Source organism: Zingiber officinale, chromosome 11A, assembly GCF_018446385.1.
Source record: "Zingiber officinale cultivar Zhangliang chromosome 11A, Zo_v1.1, whole genome shotgun sequence".
NCBI lineage: Eukaryota > Viridiplantae > Streptophyta > Magnoliopsida > Zingiberales > Zingiberaceae > Zingiber > Zingiber officinale.
Genome location: NC_056006.1, coordinates 66,093,479 through 66,112,710, shown reverse-complemented (window position 1 = coordinate 66,112,710; position 19,232 = coordinate 66,093,479). Strand labels below are relative to the sequence as shown.

Sequence of the window (19,232 nt, the reverse complement as noted above, 5' to 3'; positions counted from 1 at the left end):
TCCTTTCTTGCAACCACCTTCTCCTTCCCTTTACTTATGGCCAAAATCTCCTCAATCATGTTTTCCATGGAAGAAAATCAAATCTCCTTAAGAAGAATGAGAAAGAAAAATTAGAAGAAGTAGTTTAAACCTTTAGAAATGGGAAAATAGGAAAGAGGAACGAGCGGCGGTACACGGCCGTGTGCCGCCCACACCCCGTGCCCTAATTCCCTAAAAAGATGTGGATCAGGCCGTGTGATATCACACGGCCATATTCATTTCTCATCGCACGGCCGTGTCTGTGACACGGCCCCCTTCTCTTTCTTTTCTGGATTCCAGACACGGGCCGTGCAGATCCACACGGCCTCCCCCTCTTCCTTCTCTGGATTCTTCGCACGGCCGTGTCTAGGACACGGCTTCTCCATCTTTCTCCTCGGGATTCTTTACACGGCCGTGTTTGAGACACGGCCTAGACCTTTTTCTCCTCGGGAGATCCTACACGGCCGTGTCTGGAGGACACGGCCCAAGCACTTCCCTTCTCTACAACCTTTGCCTGGTCGTGTATAGCACACGGCCGGGCTCTGTTTTGCACCTAACCTGAAAACAAAATCAAAAGAATGCATCAAACTAAAATAAATTAAAATACAAATCAAAACTAACTAAAAGAACCCTTGGGTTGCCTCCCAAGAAGCGCTTGTTTAAGGTCTTTAGCTCGACCAAACTTGATCATTCACTTCTTTTCCTCGCCCTTGGAGGACAGATATACTTTTTGTTGGGAGATCTTCTCCCAACATCTTCCACCACATTGTCTCCTTCGTTTGGTGGCCTTCCATGAGGATGGAAATTCCATTCCTCAAGTTTATAAATGCTTGTCCTGCTACAAGCATTTAAAAGAGACGAGACATGGTTAGAGATATTAGATAAATCATATTCCAACCTTTCCTTACCAATTACCAAAGAAAGCTTATGATTTTTGACATCAATTATAGCTCCAGCTGTAGCAAGGAAAGGTCTTCCTAATATGATAGGAATCCTGGGGTCCTCTTCCATGTCCAACACGACAAAATCTGTGGGAATAACATTCCCATCCACCTCTACTGGCACATCTTCTATAATACCCAAAGGGTACCTGCAGGAATGATCGGCAAGTTGAAGTGCCATAGTAGTAAGTTTAATGTTTTTGAGACCTAATTTATTACAAATTGAATAGGGAATGAGGCTAACACTTGCCCCCAAATCACAAAAAGCTTTTTCAAAAAATTCTTTTCCTATGTTGCAAGGAATATAAAAGCTCCTGGGGTCCTTTAGTTTTGGGGAAGTGTTCTTCTCCAAAATAGCACTACATTCCTCACTAAGCGCAATAGTCTCAACCTCTCCTCTTCTTCTCTTGTTTGACATGAGATCCTTCAGGAATTTGGCAAATCTAGGCATTTGAAGAATAGCATCAATAAGAGGTACCTCTACACAAATTTCCTTAACCTTTTCTAAAAACTTGCCAAATTCTTCATCTTTCTTGAGCATTGTAAGTCTCTGAGGAAAAGGGACAGCTTTGCTCTGATGGTTCAGTGGAAGAGTCTCTTCAACCTCAATGGTACTCTCCTCATTAGCTTGAATCTGATTTGGTATAAGAGGAGAGAGCTCTTCTTCTTTTTGTATCCCTTTTGGAGCAGTCACTTGGGAGTCTCCCAAGGTCCGTCCGCTCCTAAGCTCAATCCTATTGCAATGCTCCATAGGATTCACATCAGGTTTTCCTGGAAGTTGTCCTGGTGCTCTGGATGATGAGGAAGCTAGTTGGGCAATTTGACTATCCTGGATCTTTTGATGCTTTTCAGAATTATCCATTCTCTGAATGAGCTTTGCTAAATCTTGCTTCATTTCATTCTGACTTGAGATAATTTCTTCAAGCATCTTTTCAATATTTGACTTTGGTAAGCCTTGAGAAGATAGATGTTGAAAATTTTGTTGCCCAGCTTGAAAAATTGGTCTTGCCCCCATAGGTGGTCCTTGATCTTGATTATTTCTGTAAGAAAAATTGGGATGACTCTTCCATCCAGGGTTATAAGTATTTGAGTATGGGTTGTTCTGCCTTTGATTGTAACTCATGATTGCATCACATTGTTCCAGTTGATTGATTTGTGCAGTGATAGCTCCCAATGGACATGAGTCATTTGGGTGCTCTGAACTCCCACATACTTCACAAGATGTACCAATAGCATTGACCATATTAGCACTAGTCCCCATATTCTCAAATTTCTTTGTAAGAGCGTCCAATTTTGCAGACAAAAGGGTGACTGCATCTACATCAAACTTCCCTGATGCTTTAATTGTTGGGTTTACAGAAGAATAGCCACCACTTCTTTCATTTGCCCATTGATGATGATGTCAATAATTTCTTCAGCTTCATCTAAACTTTTATTCATAAGTGCCCCTCCAGCAGCTGAATCAAGGGACACTTTAGTATGATAGTTGATACCATTATAAAAAGTGTGCAACACTAACCATCTTTCCAACCCATGATGTGGGCATTGTCTGAGCATACTATTATATCTATCCCATGCTTCAAAAAGAGATTCTGAGTCAGTTTGCTTGAAGCTTGCAATTAAATTCCTCATATGAGCTGTTTTGCTTGGTGGATAGAATTTATCAAGAAACTGTTGCTCACACTGCTCCCAAGTGGTGATGCTATTAGGGGCCAAAGAATTCATCCATTGCTTTGCCCTATCTCTTAAAGAAAATCCAAATAATAATAATCTGACTGCTTCTGAAGGAACTCCATTCATTTTCATGGTACCACATATTTCATAAAAGACCTCTAAGTGTTGATTGGGATCTTCATGAGGTCGTCCACCAAATTGGTTCTGCTGCACCATAGATATAATTGCGGGTTTGATCTCAAAGTTACTAGCTTCCACTGAAGGTCTCGAAATACTAGATCGAAAACCTCTTGCATAAGGTGCTGCATAATCCTTGAGTGGTCTATTCGCCATGTTCAAATGTTCCTGTTCTTCAATTTGCCTTTGCAGAATTCTTCTTTTATGGAAAGTTCTGTCAATCTCAGGGTCAAAAGGAAAGAATTCCCCTACAAAGTTAGATCTTCGCATACACAAGAACAAGATAGCAAATGACAATTCAACAGAAAAAGAAAAATAAAAGAATCAAAAATGCAGACTTGAATTTGTACAAAGAGAATTAACAAGAAGTAAAAGTTATACAAGAAAGTAAAAACAGAAATCTAATGATTAGTTACAACTATGCAATATGAAAGGAAAACAAATGTTATGTTTAGTCTAACTCAATTGATAATTCCTAATGTTATAGCGCAGTCCCCGGCAACGGCGCGCTCTCCGCAAGTGTACGGAAATGTTGCAAGTAATATAAAAGATTATCGTATCCACAGGGACTAGAATAAGCACTAGAAATGTCTCAATGCGAATTAGCTAAACAACTATCCAATTGTTTCAAATGCAAAGTGAAGGTAAACAAATCTAATATTAAAGATCAACAAACAAGAGTTTAGTGTTTTGGGTTATGATAAAGGGAGATTCTAGGAGTTTCGGTTTCTTTGTAAAATTTCTTGAATGTAAATGATTCATCAATTCTTATCCCTCAATTGCCAAACACTTGTAGAAAGTTGTCGGTTCTCTCTTGCAATAGATAACCGGCTAAGGACTGAGAAATGTATCTAAGTATGATCAATTAGACGTGAACCTACGTTGTCCTTACACAGAAGCGCACCTATTACTATGCCTTCCTCGGATATCAACATAGAAGCCCACAACTTATTAATCTATCAAGATACAAGAAACTAATCATAAGATCCATCCTACTCTCTTGAATATTCCTATTTCCTCTTCAAGATTATCTCTCAAACGTCCTTACACGGGCTTGCACCTGTCACGTGGATCCCTCGGATGATCGAGTGAGAGTTTATCTTTACAAAGTCCACAAGAAATCCAAACAATCAATCAAGAATGAGAATTAAGCACAAATCACCATTAATCATTCAAGATCTAATTGATACAAGCAAGACAATGTCATTGAAACAAGAAAATGGCAAATCCATAAGAGATACATCAATCCATCATACAAATACTCCCTTAATCCTAGAATACAATATCTACTCCATGAATTGAGGAAGAATACCCGAAGAAATAAAGATTACAAGTATTTCTTAAATCCCCAATCCAAGAAACCAAGAAAAGGGGGAAAGAGAAAACTTATCTACGAAGAAGCCTCGTCTTCGGATCCAAATCGTCAAGAACTCCTCTCGAATCGCCAGAAATCCTCCCAAGAATGGGAGGAAACCACCAAATCTTGCCTTCTCCCAAAGGGGAAGGATCCCTTCAATTCATGAAGGAGGGTTTAAATAGAGGAAAATCGGGCCACTGACCGCGTGTGAGATTCACACACCATGTCCGCCTTCTCGCGGCAGTGTGACTCACGGCGGTGACACCTCCCGGAAATGTTGTGGTGCACACGACCACCACCCGCTGACCTCTGAAACCTGTGGTGCACCCACCACCGCTGGAAACAGATCTACACGCCATGTAAGGCATGCTCTAATTTCTTCAAATCAAGACACAGTGTGAGATTCACACGCCATGTCCTCTTCCTTCTGTTAAAACCACACGTAACGGTGTTACGCTCGACTGATGCTCTCTCTCAATTCCTTCCAAGATTGTCAGGATTCCTTCCATCGACTCGTGTACGTAAATGCACAAAAGCGATCTCCGAATCAAAAGAGTAAATATGCTAAAAGGAAAGTCGGAAGTATAAAAGTGCATAGATCAAGCATGCTCAGAGTATGTAAATGCGTAAAAACATACATAAAAGAGTATATAATCTATACATCACTCATTCCACAAAAGAGTTGAATCAGCACACATATTACAATATGGGCTCCTTCTTATCATGAGTGTGCGTAGGTCCCTGTGTTTAAGATATTGAATGCCCACTAATTAAATGAGTTACCAACTCACTTAATTAATATTAGCTCAAGAGTAGTACCACTCAACCTTATTGTCATGTCGGGACTAAGTCCACCTCGAGTTTACATGACAACTTAGAGCTCCCAAGGGACATCACCACCTAGACTACTAGACACTCTTCATTCTATAATCAACAACACACCATATAAATAATATCACTTCCCAACTTATCGGGCCTATTGATTTAACGAACTAAATCTCACCCTTTGATAAATTAAAGAAATAAATATTAAGTATACGTATTTGTTATTATATCATGATTAAGAGTAGCACTTCCATAATAACAGTGGTTTTGTTCTTTTATGTAGTCAATATAAAAAGAAACTACCTCAAATGGTCCTGCTCAATACACTCATAGTGTACTAGTATAATTTTATAGTCAAGATAAACTAATACCAAATTACAATACAACCACTCCAATGGTTTGTCCCATTCCCTCTTGGTTGTGAGCTACTATTTATAATTTATAAGGAACTATTAACATGATCTTCTGTGTGACACCACACACCATGTTATCTATAATATAAATTAAATGAACAACTACATTTAGCATATAAATACAGACATTTGACCAATGTGATTCTTATTTCAAAATAAATGTTTATACAAAAGCTAGACTTTTAGTATGCATTCTAATAATTGCCAGCTTAGTAACTCAAAAGAATTGGTGCATAGAACTCTGCCGAGGATCTTTGGGAGAAATGTTTAGAATTACATGAAGGTACATCTGAAATAAAATTAGCCAGAAGAGATCTACTCAAAAGACAACTAAGTAACTTCTTACTTGAAAAGGGAGAAATAGTTGCTCAGATACACTCCAAGCTAAAGGAGTTAATTACAGGACTTAACAACCTTGGTTAATTGGTAACAAATTGAGACTCACTTAGATATGCTCTAAATGTTTTTCCAAGAACTCAAGAGTGGATTTCGATAGTACACTCCTACTACATCTCTAAGGACCTCGAGGTATGTAATTTAAAAAAATTATTTTCTACTTTAGAATTACACGAGTCAAGATGTGTTGGACTAAGAAAAGAAAAGAAGCCAAAAAGACCTTAGTTCTAAAAGTTAATAAAAAGAATGAGCTGGATTCAGAGTCATTTCTCGACGAAGATTTGGAGGCTTATATAGTAAGAAAATTTAAAAAATTATTTAATTCTAAAAATTTTGATAAGAATCAAGAAAAGAAGTTTCTACAAAGAAAAAGAAAAGTTAGGTGCTACAACTGTGATGAAGAAGGGAATATCAAGGACAATTGTCCAAAATTAAAAGGCACAAAAAAGGACAAGAACAAAGGGTCAAGAAAGTTCAAGCATAATAAGTCAAAGCAATGTGGAGCGACTCATCTTTAGAAGAGTTTAAGACCAAGGAATATGCCAAACTAGCACTAATGACCAACCACCAACCTAAAGACGGCCAAAGCATTTCAGAAGAGAGCAACGATGAAGGGGGAGCCCCCACCTATGAATCTGACACAGAAAGTGAGGTATGATTCTTACCCTCTAAAAATTATATGTTGTAATAAAAATTCTATCTAGATCATTATGAAAATTTAGGAGTATGTTTCTTGAAACTAGAAAAGAAAAATCAATAGTAGAAACAAAATAGGAAAATGCATGCTTAGAACTAGAAAAGATTAAAAATGAAAATAAAAATTAAAAGATCAAATAGAGATGTTCAACAAGGATTCTACATGCTCAAATTCAATTTTTTTTACAAGTTCCAAATTTTTTGATATTTTAGAGGGCCAAACTGGTATTTGAGAAATCATAAAGGCCAAATTGTAATGATTTTAAGAAATTGTATATATTCCAAATTTTCCAATACAAATTTCTATCTACTGGATTTATCAAAAAAATTCTTGAAATCATAGGTTCTCTCTCCACCAATTGGGGAGCCACCTCTATTGGGATTGTAACCAGAATCAGGAGTGTTCTTTCCTCGGGTGCTACTTCGAAAAGATCAATAATGGTTGCTCTGTGCCTCTAGTTCTGCCATAGTAAGCTACATCACCTTGTTCAGTGATGTCCTCATCATCTTGCCAACTATAAAAAATAATATGTCTTTAGTTAGATATTAAAACTTGTGATGATGAGAATTCTTACCAAACAAAGTGTTGAGGGGTGTCGGTCTAGTGCTCAACCTAAACATATGCAGCAGTTCTTCCTCAAATAGGGCATTGCTGCTAAACTACAAATCCAATAGCTTTTGGGACACACTGAAGTAGCCCTGCGCCAAGTGGTAATCCTTCAAATCTTGAGGTGGGGGCAATTCCCACTGCCAGCGAGTCAGACAAGAAATGGAACCTAGGGGTTTGACAAAGAAGAACTCGGGTTTTGATAACCATCATTTTGTCACATTATTTAGGATCCTATATTTGAATTTTTTGAGTTGATTGTGTGCTAAATCTATATTTATATCATGTTTCATAAGTTAGACTTATTTTTGAGCTTTAATACAATATATCATTTATTTGTGAAATTATGGTTAATCATTTAAACGTGGTCTTTGTAGGCAATGAAGGGGCCATGGACTCAAGCCGGATCGATCAAAATTGGGCTCAATTCTGAGATTAATTGGGGAGATCAATTTCTGAAGTAATCTAGGTTGTTCATTCGAGATTTGATGAGATCTAGGCCATCCATCACAATCTGATCCATCCAAGTCAAAGATAGAGTAGATCAGGACCACTGATCTATATCTGAAGCTTTTGAACCAGATCTGAATCAATCCAATCATTGATCAAGATCTAGAGAATTCTAGGCCATTGATTCAGATCTAGGAGATTTAAATTGAGAAGCTATGGTAACAGAAAGCTTCGTCAAATTTGTTACAAAGCACATGATAGTGCGAAGCAGGGGGAGGAAGATCACGATTTCCACCACCACTGTCGGCCACCAGAGATCGATCCTTCTCATCCACCGAGGTCTAGGGGATTTTTCCTACCTCGTTCATCTCCATCTCCACATCCATCCGAGCTCCAACCATCATTTCCATTCTCCGGTAGTTTCATCCTCCGATCGTCGGCTACCCCTCGTCTCCACGATCCACACTGCGACCTATCACCAAGAGGTTCAAGGGTTTTTCCTTACTTCTCAAATTCCACCTCCAACCTACCAATCGTAGTCCAATCATCACCTTCGATCAGCCTCCTTAGTTCATCTTATTGCCGAGTTCCTTATCTGATGCACATCAGATCCAAGCTAAGGTTTCCCTAGTTTGATTAATGTGAATCTTTTTGGATGCTAGTTTTTTCATCTTTGTTTGAATTGTCGCTTTATTGTTGCAGTTGATCATGGCATAGTTGATTCAAATTCCCGTGCTATTGCTTTGAGACCTTCGGTTAATGCCACTATTCTCGATGTTTACACAATTTAGGTTTTGCTTAATTGCTGCATTAGGTTATTTTTGTTTGTTATTTCTTCCAATGTAGTAGGTTAGATTAGTTAGATTCCTTGTTGTTAATTTCTCATAAATTGAATTGCAATCGTAGTGTAGGTTTCTTGAATTTTTTTTAATTGCATTCCTTAAGTTTCCTTGTTTTATTACTGTAATGTTCTTTCATGAATTGTTCTATGGATGTAGTATAGCATGTTTTACTTCATGTCATTGTATTACTTCATGTTGCCATTATTTCCTTCATGTTCATAGTTTAGTGAATTTGTATTTATAACGGTTGAATTGAATTCCATTATTTGGGTGTAGCTTTAGCATTTGAAAATCCAACCCAATTTTGAATAAATTTGATCCTAAGATTTGAATTCACCAGATACACTCCTTGAGAGACAATCCGAGTCATTCCCTATATTGTACTAGTGTAGGAAGAGGTTTTGATATTTAATTTGATACTCATTTCATGACAAAATTAGGGTTTATCAGTTTTCAACCCTTGTGTGATGAAGGAAGCTCCTTGATCAAATTAATCCCAACTCAGGAGGCGAAGAAAAAGACCTCATTCTCCATCTTCTTCAAATAACAGAAGAAATTGAAGAAGCGAGAAGAAAGCAGAATACGATATAAATGGAAAAAGATTACCACCCAAGTCAAGATGCGGAAGGAATTGGGACAAAGTTGCAAAACTGGGATGTGAAAATATTGCAATACTTTGATAAAGAAAACTAGGATAGAAAAACATAACCCACTCAACATGCTTCATAAGAAGGTCACAAAACGTGGAGGAGGATGATCCATCCGGTCATTACTATTTGGAAGCCCTAACAGATGATCGATAGGAATCCCATAAGTCATCCTTAACTAATCTAAGGATGTATCCGTAAATCTTGAGGTTGTAGATCTATACCAAGAAGCAGAGGAAGATTCTCCGATCATAGAGTATGCTACCAAAGAATAGTGAAAAAAAGAATCCTAAAGACCAACTAAAACAACTTATTGGTTGAGAAGGAGAGCTTGGAGATGAAGAAGATGAAGAATGAAGAATGCAGAATTAGCAATTGTGTGCAGAGACATTCTTATCTAACCAAATATTGCCCGACTCGCTCAATAAGGACTGTTGGATCTCTGTTGTTACAAGAGAGGGATAAATCTTTTACCATAGGATCAAACACATGGAACAAATAAAATCTAAGTAATCATTACATGGTAAAAGATGCTTAGTCTCCTCTATCGTAGGTCACATCATATTAATACGATGCAACCTCATAGACACACTAGTACATTCTTGGCTTGAGAATCAAGACATATGATACAGATGTTGGTTAGTCCTAGGAAAACGTATCAGTTTCACTGTACAAAAATTTTTTATACAAGTGTCGAACCTTTCCTTAAATAACCTATTGTGTTCTTTAGAAGTTAAATTAGGAATCGCAGACGGAACTTAACATCATTGATTCCAAATTTAACTTATCTGTTCTTGATGGTTTAGATTTGAATCGCAAGCGGAACTTAACACCATGGATTCAAATCCACCAATGTTATTAATTCCATTAAATATTAATTTCCAAAATTAGTTTCCAGGACTACATGGTGAGGCACATGGCCTTCTTGGATATGGGAGCAACCACCACCGCCTAGACAAAGCCTTTTAAGGAAAGCTAATATTTAATTTCCATAAATAACTCTAGGTTTAACCAAAAAGAACAATCGAATCACAAATTTGAAAAATAAAACAAAAGAAACACAAATTCGAAACAAATCAGAAATCTCTAGAATCATATGCCTCTTGTGTTTGATATTTTCAAAAATAACTATACAAAGAAAACTAGTATGATGCGGAAAACAATTACTAGTTATACCTTTCTTTGTAAGCAAAAATAACCTCTTGATCTTCTACCGTATTCCTCTTCTAACCTCGGATGTTGTGTGGGCAACGATCTTCCGAGATGAGAACCACCAAGCACCTTATTCTTCCTTCTAGGTTTCGGCCACCAAGAGCTCCTCCAAAGATGAAGAGGTTCGGCCACCACCAAGCTCCAAGGGATGCTAGAAATATCGCCTCCTTTTCTCTCCTTCTTCTCCAAGCAAGATCTGGCCACCACAAGGACTTCAAGGATGAGATGAGGTTCAGCCACAAGATAGAGAAGAGAGAAAGAGGAGGGGACGGCCACACCCAAGGAGAAAAAGAGAGGAGAAAAATAATAGAGTCGTTCACCATGAAGGCACCTCTACCCCCTCTTTTATAATCCTTGATCTTGACAAATAAGGAAATTTAATTAAAAACTTCCTTAATTCTTTTGCCATGAAAAGGAAAATTTTATTTAATTAAAAACAATTTTCCTTTTCATTATTATATGGTCGGCCACTTATTTCCCCAAAACAAGGAGAGTTTTAATTAAAACAAAAATTAAAACTTCCTAATTTGTTTCTGGAAATTTATAAAAAATTTCTCCGATAATTTTTCCCTTCATGGTGGATTATAAAAAGGAAATTTTATAAATTAAAATCTTTCTTTTAAACATGTGGATAATTTCCAAAAAGGAAAGTTATCTATAAAAATTAAAATCTCCTTTCAATCTATAAATAAGGAAAGATATCAAATCTTTTCTTAATCTTTTGTGGAAACTTATAAAAGAAAATATTTAATTTTTAAACTCTCTTTTAAATCATGAACATGATTAAAAAAGGAAAGTTTTCTCAAAATTAAAATCTTCCTTTCAATCTACAAATAAGGAAAGATTTCAAATCTTTTCTTAATCTTTTGTAGAAAGCTATAAAAGGAAAGATTTAAATTTTAAACTCTCTTTTGAAAACATGATATCCACATAAGAAATAATTTTAATAAAAATCCTTTTTAATATTCTAGTGGTCGACCACCTAAGCTTGGGACCCAAGCTTTGGCCGACCACCTATAATTAGCTCCACCAATAGCTTTGGCCGACCCTAGCTTGGGCTCCAAGCTAGCTTGGCCGACCACCTTTAGGTGGGTAGAAAGGTGGGTATAGGTGGGTATAAATCTCTATATACAAGAGGCTACGATAGGGACCGAGAGGAGGAATTGGTTTTGGTCTTCCGATGAAAATAAGCTTCCCGTGTTCGCCCCGAATACACAACTTAATTCCATCAATAATAATTCATTCCACTAAAGAACTATTATTGAACTACCGCTCCAATCCCAAATTATATTTTGGGCTCCTTCTTATTATGAGTGTGTTAGTCTCCCTGTGTTTAAGATGTTGAATGTCCACTAATTAAATGAGTTACTGACAACTCACTTAATTAATATCTTAGTCCAAGAGTAGTACCACTCAACCTTATCGTCATGTCGGACTAAGTCCACCTGCAGGGTTTAACATGATAATCTTTATAAGCTCCTCTTGGGGACATTATCAACCTAGATCACTAGCACACAGTTTCCTTCTATAATCAACAACACACACTATAAGTGATATCATTTCCCAACTTATCAGGCTTATTAATTTATCGAACTAAATCTCACCCATTGATAAATTAAAGAAATAAATATCAAATATATGTGCTTGTTATTATATTAGGATTAAGAGCACAACACTTCCATAATAATTGAGGTCTTTGTTCCTTTATAAAGTCAGTATAAAAAGAAACGACCTCTAATGGTCTTACTCAATACACTCTAAGGGTACTAGTGTAATTATATAGTTAAGATGAACTAATATCTAATTACACTACGACCTTCCAATCGTTTGTTCCTTTCCATCTTAGTCGTGAACAACTGTTTATAATTTATAAAGAACCGATAACATGATCTTCTGTGTGTAACACCACACACCATGTTATCTACAATATAAATTAATTGAACAACTACATTTATCATAAATGTAGATATTTGACCAATGTGATTCTTATTTCTAGATAAATGTTTATACCGAAAGCTAGGCTTTTAATATACATCCTAACAACAGATGACATACTTAAAAGGAGTGGTTGCATTTAAAGACATAATGACTGAGGTTTTCCAACATTTAATGTGTAATTTCTTTAGAATTACACAATAGATCTACCAAGTTGCTTAAGCAATCGAGGAAATTGAAATTGTTCCGATCACACAATAATCTAGTCAGTCAGACTCTCACCTCCTTCGACTAGATTTGAAGGGAAGACTTGTGATCCAGAGTATAGTAAGTGGGCACCACATGGATAAAAAAGATGGTGACCTTGCTATGGTGGTGATTCTAACAAAGCTAAAACTGAGTTGATACCCAACTTTTGGGGCGTGCCCCAACTTCTTGGGCACATCCCGACTTTTGGGATGCACCTTGACTTCTCGATGTGTTGACTCCTTGGTGTTCGTTCTCCTTGGCGACTCAACTTGGAATGCAAAACCATTTCAGGAAAAGGATAACCATCATGTAAATCTCAAATTACTTTAGGAAAGGGATAATCATTCTTTGAATAGGACATTGTTGCTAAACTACAAGCCTAGTAGCTTTGGGGACACACTGAAGTAACCCCGCTCTAGGTGGTAGTCCTTCAAAGCCAGAGGCGGAGGCAATTCCCATTGATAGTGAGTTAGATAAGAAATGGAACCTTGGAGTTTGGTGAAAAAGAACTGGGATTTCCACCCCTTGTGTGATGAAGAAAGCACCTTGATCAGATAAATCTCAACTCGAGAGGAGAAGAAAAGGACCCCATTCTCCATCGTCTTCAGGTAAAAGAAGAAATAGAAGAAGCAAGGAGAAAGCAGAATATGATATAAATGGAAAAGGATTACGACCCTAGTGAAGATGTAAAAGGAATTGGGGCGAAATTGTGATAATAGGATGCAAAAATATTATGATACTTTGATAAAGAAAACTGGGATAGGAAAATGGAACCCACTCAACATGTGGCTTCGAAAGAAAAACACAACACTTGGAGGAGGATTCGGCTGATCATTGCCGTTTGGAAGCCCTAATAGATGATCGGACAGAATCTCATAGGTCGTTCATAACTGATCCAAGGATGTATCGATAAAATTTGAGGTGGTAGATCTATACCAAGGAGCAGAAGAAGATTCCTCGACCATAGAGTGTGCTGCAAAGACTGGTGAAAAGAAGAATAGTAAAGACCAACTTAAACAACTTATTGGATGAGAAGGAAAGCTCAGAGACGAAGAAGATAAAAAACAGTGAATGCAGAATCAACAATTGTGTGTAGGGACATTTTTATCTAACTTAATATTGTCCGACTTGCTCAATAGGCATCATTGGATCTATGTTGTTACAGGAGCAGGACAAATCTTTCACCATAAGATCAAGCACATGAAACAAATAAAATCCAAGTAACCATTACCTGGTAAAATACGCTTAGTCTCTTCTATTGTAGGTAATATTACAATAATGTGATGCAACTTAAGAGATACACTAGTACATTCTAAGCTCAAGAATCGAGGTGGATGATGCAGGTGGCATATTTAAAAGGAGTGATTGTATTTAAAGACATAAAGACTTAGGCATGCTAACATTTAATGCGTAATTTCTTTAGAAAAACAAAATAGATCCGTCATGTGGCTTAAACAGTCAAGACGGTTGAAATTGTTTCGATCACACAATAGTCTAGTCAGTCGAACTCTCACTTCCTTTTACTAGACTTGAATAGGAGACTTATGATCCTAAGGATAGTTAGTAGGCACCACATGGATAAGAGAAGATGGTGACCTAGCTGTGCTAGTAGTTCCAGTAAAATAAAAACTGAGTCGACCCCTGACTCCTTGGGTGTGCCCCGACTTCTTGGACGCACCCCGACTTTTGGGTGCACCTCAACTTCTTGATGTCTCGACTCCTTGATCTCCCGTCTCCTAGGTGACTCAACTTGGAATGCAAGACAATTTCAGGAAAAGGATAACTATCACGTAAATCTCATATTGTTTTAGGAAAAGGATAATCATTATGTAAATTTTGGATTATTTCGGGAAAAAGATAGTGACGTGAATAAGTTTAGGATTATTTAAGGAATTAAATAACGATAACGTGAAGATCTGAATAAAAGGAAAAAGTACGTCATCTTTCTATAAAAAGTGATCCTTTTCCGACATCCAAGGTACATGCACACATACGTCTAAAGCCTAACATTTCTCTTTTCCTTCTCCATCCTCTAACTTAGGCATCGAAATAGCTACGTCGAGAACCCCTTGCCGTCATTCTAAGTTTTTTTTCTTCTTATTTGCTACCGTTCAGGCTTGTAGAACCACATCATCATAGTTGTTATCAAGCAATTGACGATTAAGTTGGCAACAAAGTAAACTCATTCACTCATCGACACTCGTGGATAAGATCAATAAGATATATAGGCCACATAGACCAGTAAAAACTTTTAGCTTAGATATCTTTCAACTTATAGTTTGGTTTTTTTTTGTTGGGCTGTGATACAACGGTTGGTTCGAGTTAAAATGTAATTCAAATTTTACATCATTTATTCAGATTAATTTGACAGATGATGGATTTCCACTAGTCACAGTAGATCACCGTAAATAAGAGAAACACAATCTGAGGTTGGATCTTCTCTCCTCAACAAAATATTACACACAGGGAAGAACTAGGTTTTTTTTTTCTTCTTTACATTAATTAATATATATTTTTAGTGATATTTTAATACTAGTGGCCTGTGTTCCTAGCGTTGGGCTGTTGCATTTGCACTAGTAGAGTTCGCCGCCGGCATCTCATCCCCATCTGCCGGCGCCTTCTCGTTGTCTTTCCCCATCGCGAACAAGTTCTCAATGTCCTCCAGCGTTCTCCCTCTCGTTTCCGGCAAGCAGGTGAAGAAGAAAACCCACGCGACCGCCGCGACGCCGGCGTACAGGAAGAAACTTCCTCCGATGGTGATGGCCTTGTACAGCGAGATGAAGGTCATGGTGATGATGCCGCTGGTCACCCGGTTGACCGCCACCGCGATGCTGGCGCCCTGCGCCCGCACTCGCAGCGGCAAGATCTCCGACCCGTACACCCAAGTGATGGGCCCCATCCCGATGGAGAAGAACGCCACGTAGGTGAGGATCGACGCAACGCACAGCCCCACCGCGGCCTCCCGGCCGTGATCCACCAACGTCAGCCCGATGCCGAGCCCCAGCAGGGAGAACAACATCCCGCCGGTGCCCCCCAGCAATAGTGGCCTCCGCCCCACCCGGTCCAGCAGGAAGGTCGCCACCAAGATGAAGAGCGTCTTGGTGAACCCCACTGCCACCGTCGTCTCCAGCAGCTTGTTTTTCTCGCGGATTCCCGCCTTCTCGAACACCCGCGGGCTGTAGAGCACCACCGAGTCGATCCCTGATGCCTGCTGAAAGAAGTGGATCCCTACCGCCGTCAGAAGCATCCTTCTCACCGCTGGCGTCGGCCGCAGCAGCAACTCTTTCCACACCGCCTTCTCCAGGTCGGCGCTGCCCTTGGGGACGGTGCAATCGTCGTCGCACTCGGCGGGAATGCCAGCGGCGGCCTTGATCTCCTCGAGGCGGAGCCTCGCCTCGTCGGGGGTATCGGAGATCATCTTGAGGACGCGGCTGGCCTCGCGGAGGCGGCCGCGCAAGACGAGCCAGCGGGGGGACTCGGGCATCGCGAGCACCCCGACGGTGAGGAAAACAGAGGGGATGGCGCCAACGCCGAGCATGAATCGCCACCCGATGGAGGTCCGAAGATGAGAGAAGGCGAAGTTGGAGACGTAGCCGAGGAGGATGCCGATGTTGATGAAGACTTCCGGGAAGGAGGTGAGGAAGCCGCGGGAGGAGGCAGGCGCCACCTCGGCGGTGTAAACAGGGGCGATCATAAGAGCGTATCCGACGCCGATGCCAGCCACGAACCGCCCTACCATAAGGAATACGTAGCCCGTGGCGAAACCCATGAGGAGGGCGCCGGCGAAGAAAAAGGCAGCGGCTAGCACGATAGTGTACCGCCGTCCAATCCAATCGGAGGTGAATCCGGCGGCATAAGAACCCACCAGCGAATAGAGATTCAGGATACCCAGCAGAATCTCAATCTGCGTGTCAGTTATCTTGAGATCCTCCTTTATGAATATCGCCGCGCCACTCATCACTCCAATATCTTTAAACAGTCGATTTTTAAATTTCATCAAATTATAACGTTAGATCGACGAATGTATGTGTATATATATATATATTACCATAACCCAAGATTATCGACGTCATGGAGGCGAGCAAGGCAGAGGCGACGGCGAAGCGCTTGTTCCGGGGATTCGCCGGCGCCGCCGGGGCATCAGAAGCCATTTCATTGTTGGCTACTACTTCCTGGTCCGCCATGATTAATATATTTCTCTGTTCGTTCGATTATCCAAAATGAGAGAGTTCCAATGGTGTGATTATTGCTCCAATCGAGGGGGATTAAATAGGCGTATTACGACACTAAGCATTTGGTTAAATATGCTTTTGATAGCCTATAAAGATCAACATTCAGTTAAAATCAAACGAATTTGTTAAAATTCAACTAATCGAAAAAATAGATAAATTGAACTGACAAAAAAAATTAGTTAATTCTATCAATAACTAAATTAATTATTTTTTAAAAAAAATAATAAAATTTTTAAATAAAAGATTAATTGGTTTAATAAACATTTTTTAAAAAATCTTAATACTTTTTAATTTTTATTATTTAATAAAAAAATTAATTTGGTCATTTAATTAATTTTAAAAATTTATAACTGAAACAAAATAGATCTAACTAAACTAATTGATATATTTTTTAAAAAAAATAAACTTTCAAATAAATGAATTGAATTTATGAATTAATTCGGTTATTTACCAATGATACCGGATGTTATAGGTGGATCCGAATATGTTATGGTAGTCAAAGTTAAGGTGACGTGACAATCAAAGTCATAGGAAGGTGGTAGCCAATGTGTCATTGTCCATAATACTTTGCTCCTAGCCCAACATCAAGACCATCAGTACGAGGACAACCGACCTTTGAGTCGATCATACCTAGGAGACCTAGTGTCACATTCCTGTATTAAGACATCTATTATATATCCAATCATTCAATAGCCGACCGACTTTAAAGGATGTCTGATTTACCACAGAGTCGACCAATCATACATCTGACCAGAATAAGGGGATCCAATTTCCCACTCAATACAAGTCTCTCAGCATATAACCGATCGACCCCACTGTCAGTCGACCACCCTATGAGTTTTCTCACATGTCAGCCCTTCTTCATATAGCCGGTCGGGAATAACTCTAGTTAGATTTATACAGCTCAGCATGCTAGTCTCTTATATGTACAAAAGATAAATGTCAAGTAACTTTTCTTATAAACTTGGCTGGACTTCTAGATCTTAGTCTCTCACTTCAAAGGTAAGTTTTCGATCATCTAGGCGATCAGCTTAAAGTATCGAATAGATCTCCTGAAACTCAGCTCTCCATTTCTCGTAGGCAAGTATCACGGTACATGACTGGTCGGCTAAAGAACAAAATGGACCTAAGAGACTTAACTTGATATTACTTTCAGGGCGGATCTCCACTAGCATCTAATGCATAGCCAAGCGATTTAAGGGAAGCATGAATATACAGACGATCGATATAAATATCCAGTCAAGATACACTCAACAGACAAATGGTTAGAGAATCACAACAACCTGTCAGAATTATTGGTGTAATATCCCTCGGTCAGGGTTGACCAAGTTGAATAAGCTTGAGTTGGCTCAAGCTTGAGTCTTGATGTGTGAGTTTCGATGTTTGACAATATATGGAAATTGTAGTTGCAATCATCCGATTGGGGAGATTTTTGGTGCAATTCCCCTATGGTCAATGTTTGACTAGTAAGATGTGAAGAAAAGTCAAGTAGGTCAAGGTTGAGCGTTTACTTGACTGGGAAAGTTCTAACTGTAGGTTAGGCAAAGGCAAGTCCAACAGGAAGGTTGGCAGAAAGGAAAATCCTTGTGGGTCATTGTTGACCAGACACTTGGTGGTGAAAGTCCCGGTGAGTGAAGCTAGGCAGATGGAAAATCCTGGTGGGTGAAGTCAGGTGAAAATCCTAGTGAGTGAAGCTAGGTGAAAGTTCTGGTGAGTGAAGCCAGGTAGGTGAAAGTCCCGATGAGCAAAGCCAGGCAGATGGAAAGTCTGGGTGAGTGAAGTTAGGTAGATGGAAAGACCTAGTGAGTGAAGCCAGGCACGTGGAAATCCAGGTGGTCAAGGTTGACCGGACGCCTGGTGTTGGGAAGTCCAACTAGGTTAAAGGTATGACCGCATACTTGGCACAAGGAAATCCAGATGGGTCAAGGATGACCGGACATCTAGTGGGAAGAAGGTCCAAGTGGGTCATGGAGGACCTAACACTTGGCATAAGACAGTAAGTCCAAGTTGGTCAAAGTTGACCGGGCACTTGGTACGTGGAGAAAAGTCCAAGTGGGTTAAAGGATTGATCAGACACTTAGTGTAGAAGTCCCAACAAGTCAAGGTTGACCCGATGCTAGACATGAGGAGTTCCAACATGTCACGGTTGATCGGATGTTGGATTTGAGGACCATTGAGCTTGAGTTAAGCAAGTCAAGGGTGGTCAATTAATTAGCCGATCGATTGAACTGAAGCTCAATCGATCAGCCGATCGATTGGGAGAGTGCTGCGATAAACAATAGCCCAATCAATCGGTCGATCGATTGGGAGCCTGGATCGTGAGCACACAAGCATCCCCAATCGATCAGTCGATTGATTGGGCATCACCAATCAATCGGTCGATCGATTGGGGGCTGGAAATCTCGCGCGATGCGAGAAAGGCTGAATCGATTCAGGCCTTTTCCAGTGATAGCACTGAGGCGCTCTGAATTAATCAGCCGATCGACATTTGACCAATGTGATTCTTTATTTCAAAATAAATGTTTACAAAAATCTAGGCTTTTAGTATACACTTAACAATC

The 19,232-nt window shown here is 39.3% G+C and overlaps 1 protein-coding gene and 1 non-coding gene across 2 annotated transcripts; one reads left to right on the top strand and one right to left on the bottom strand.

The window, feature by feature from the left end:
• Positions 1 to 2,487: 2,487 nt before the first annotated feature.
• Positions 2,488 to 2,593, top strand: LOC122033173. The gene has a single exon (XR_006126421.1). It is a non-coding gene; the product is annotated as a small nucleolar RNA R71 (small nucleolar RNA).
• Positions 2,594 to 14,987: 12,394 nt separating this feature from the next.
• LOC122031426 (polyol transporter 5-like) lies at positions 14,988 to 16,581 on the bottom strand. Its single transcript, XM_042590545.1, has 2 exons — positions 16,488 to 16,581; positions 14,988 to 16,408 (listed from the first exon to the last, which is right to left on the bottom strand). Exons 1-2 carry the CDS (start codon positions 16,510 to 16,512, stop codon positions 14,988 to 14,990), a joined length of 1,446 nt encoding a protein of 481 aa, XP_042446479.1. The 5' UTR covers positions 16,513 to 16,581.
• Between the last annotated feature and the right edge of the window lie 2,651 nt (positions 16,582 to 19,232).

Coding starts and splice junctions, on each gene's coding strand:
- LOC122031426 (XM_042590545.1), bottom strand. CDS start 16,512: ATGACGTCGATAATCTTGGGTTATG. Junction 16,409..16,487: donor GTCGATAATCTTGGGTTATG/GTAATATATATA, acceptor GACTGTTTAAAG/ATATTGGAGTGATGAGTGGC.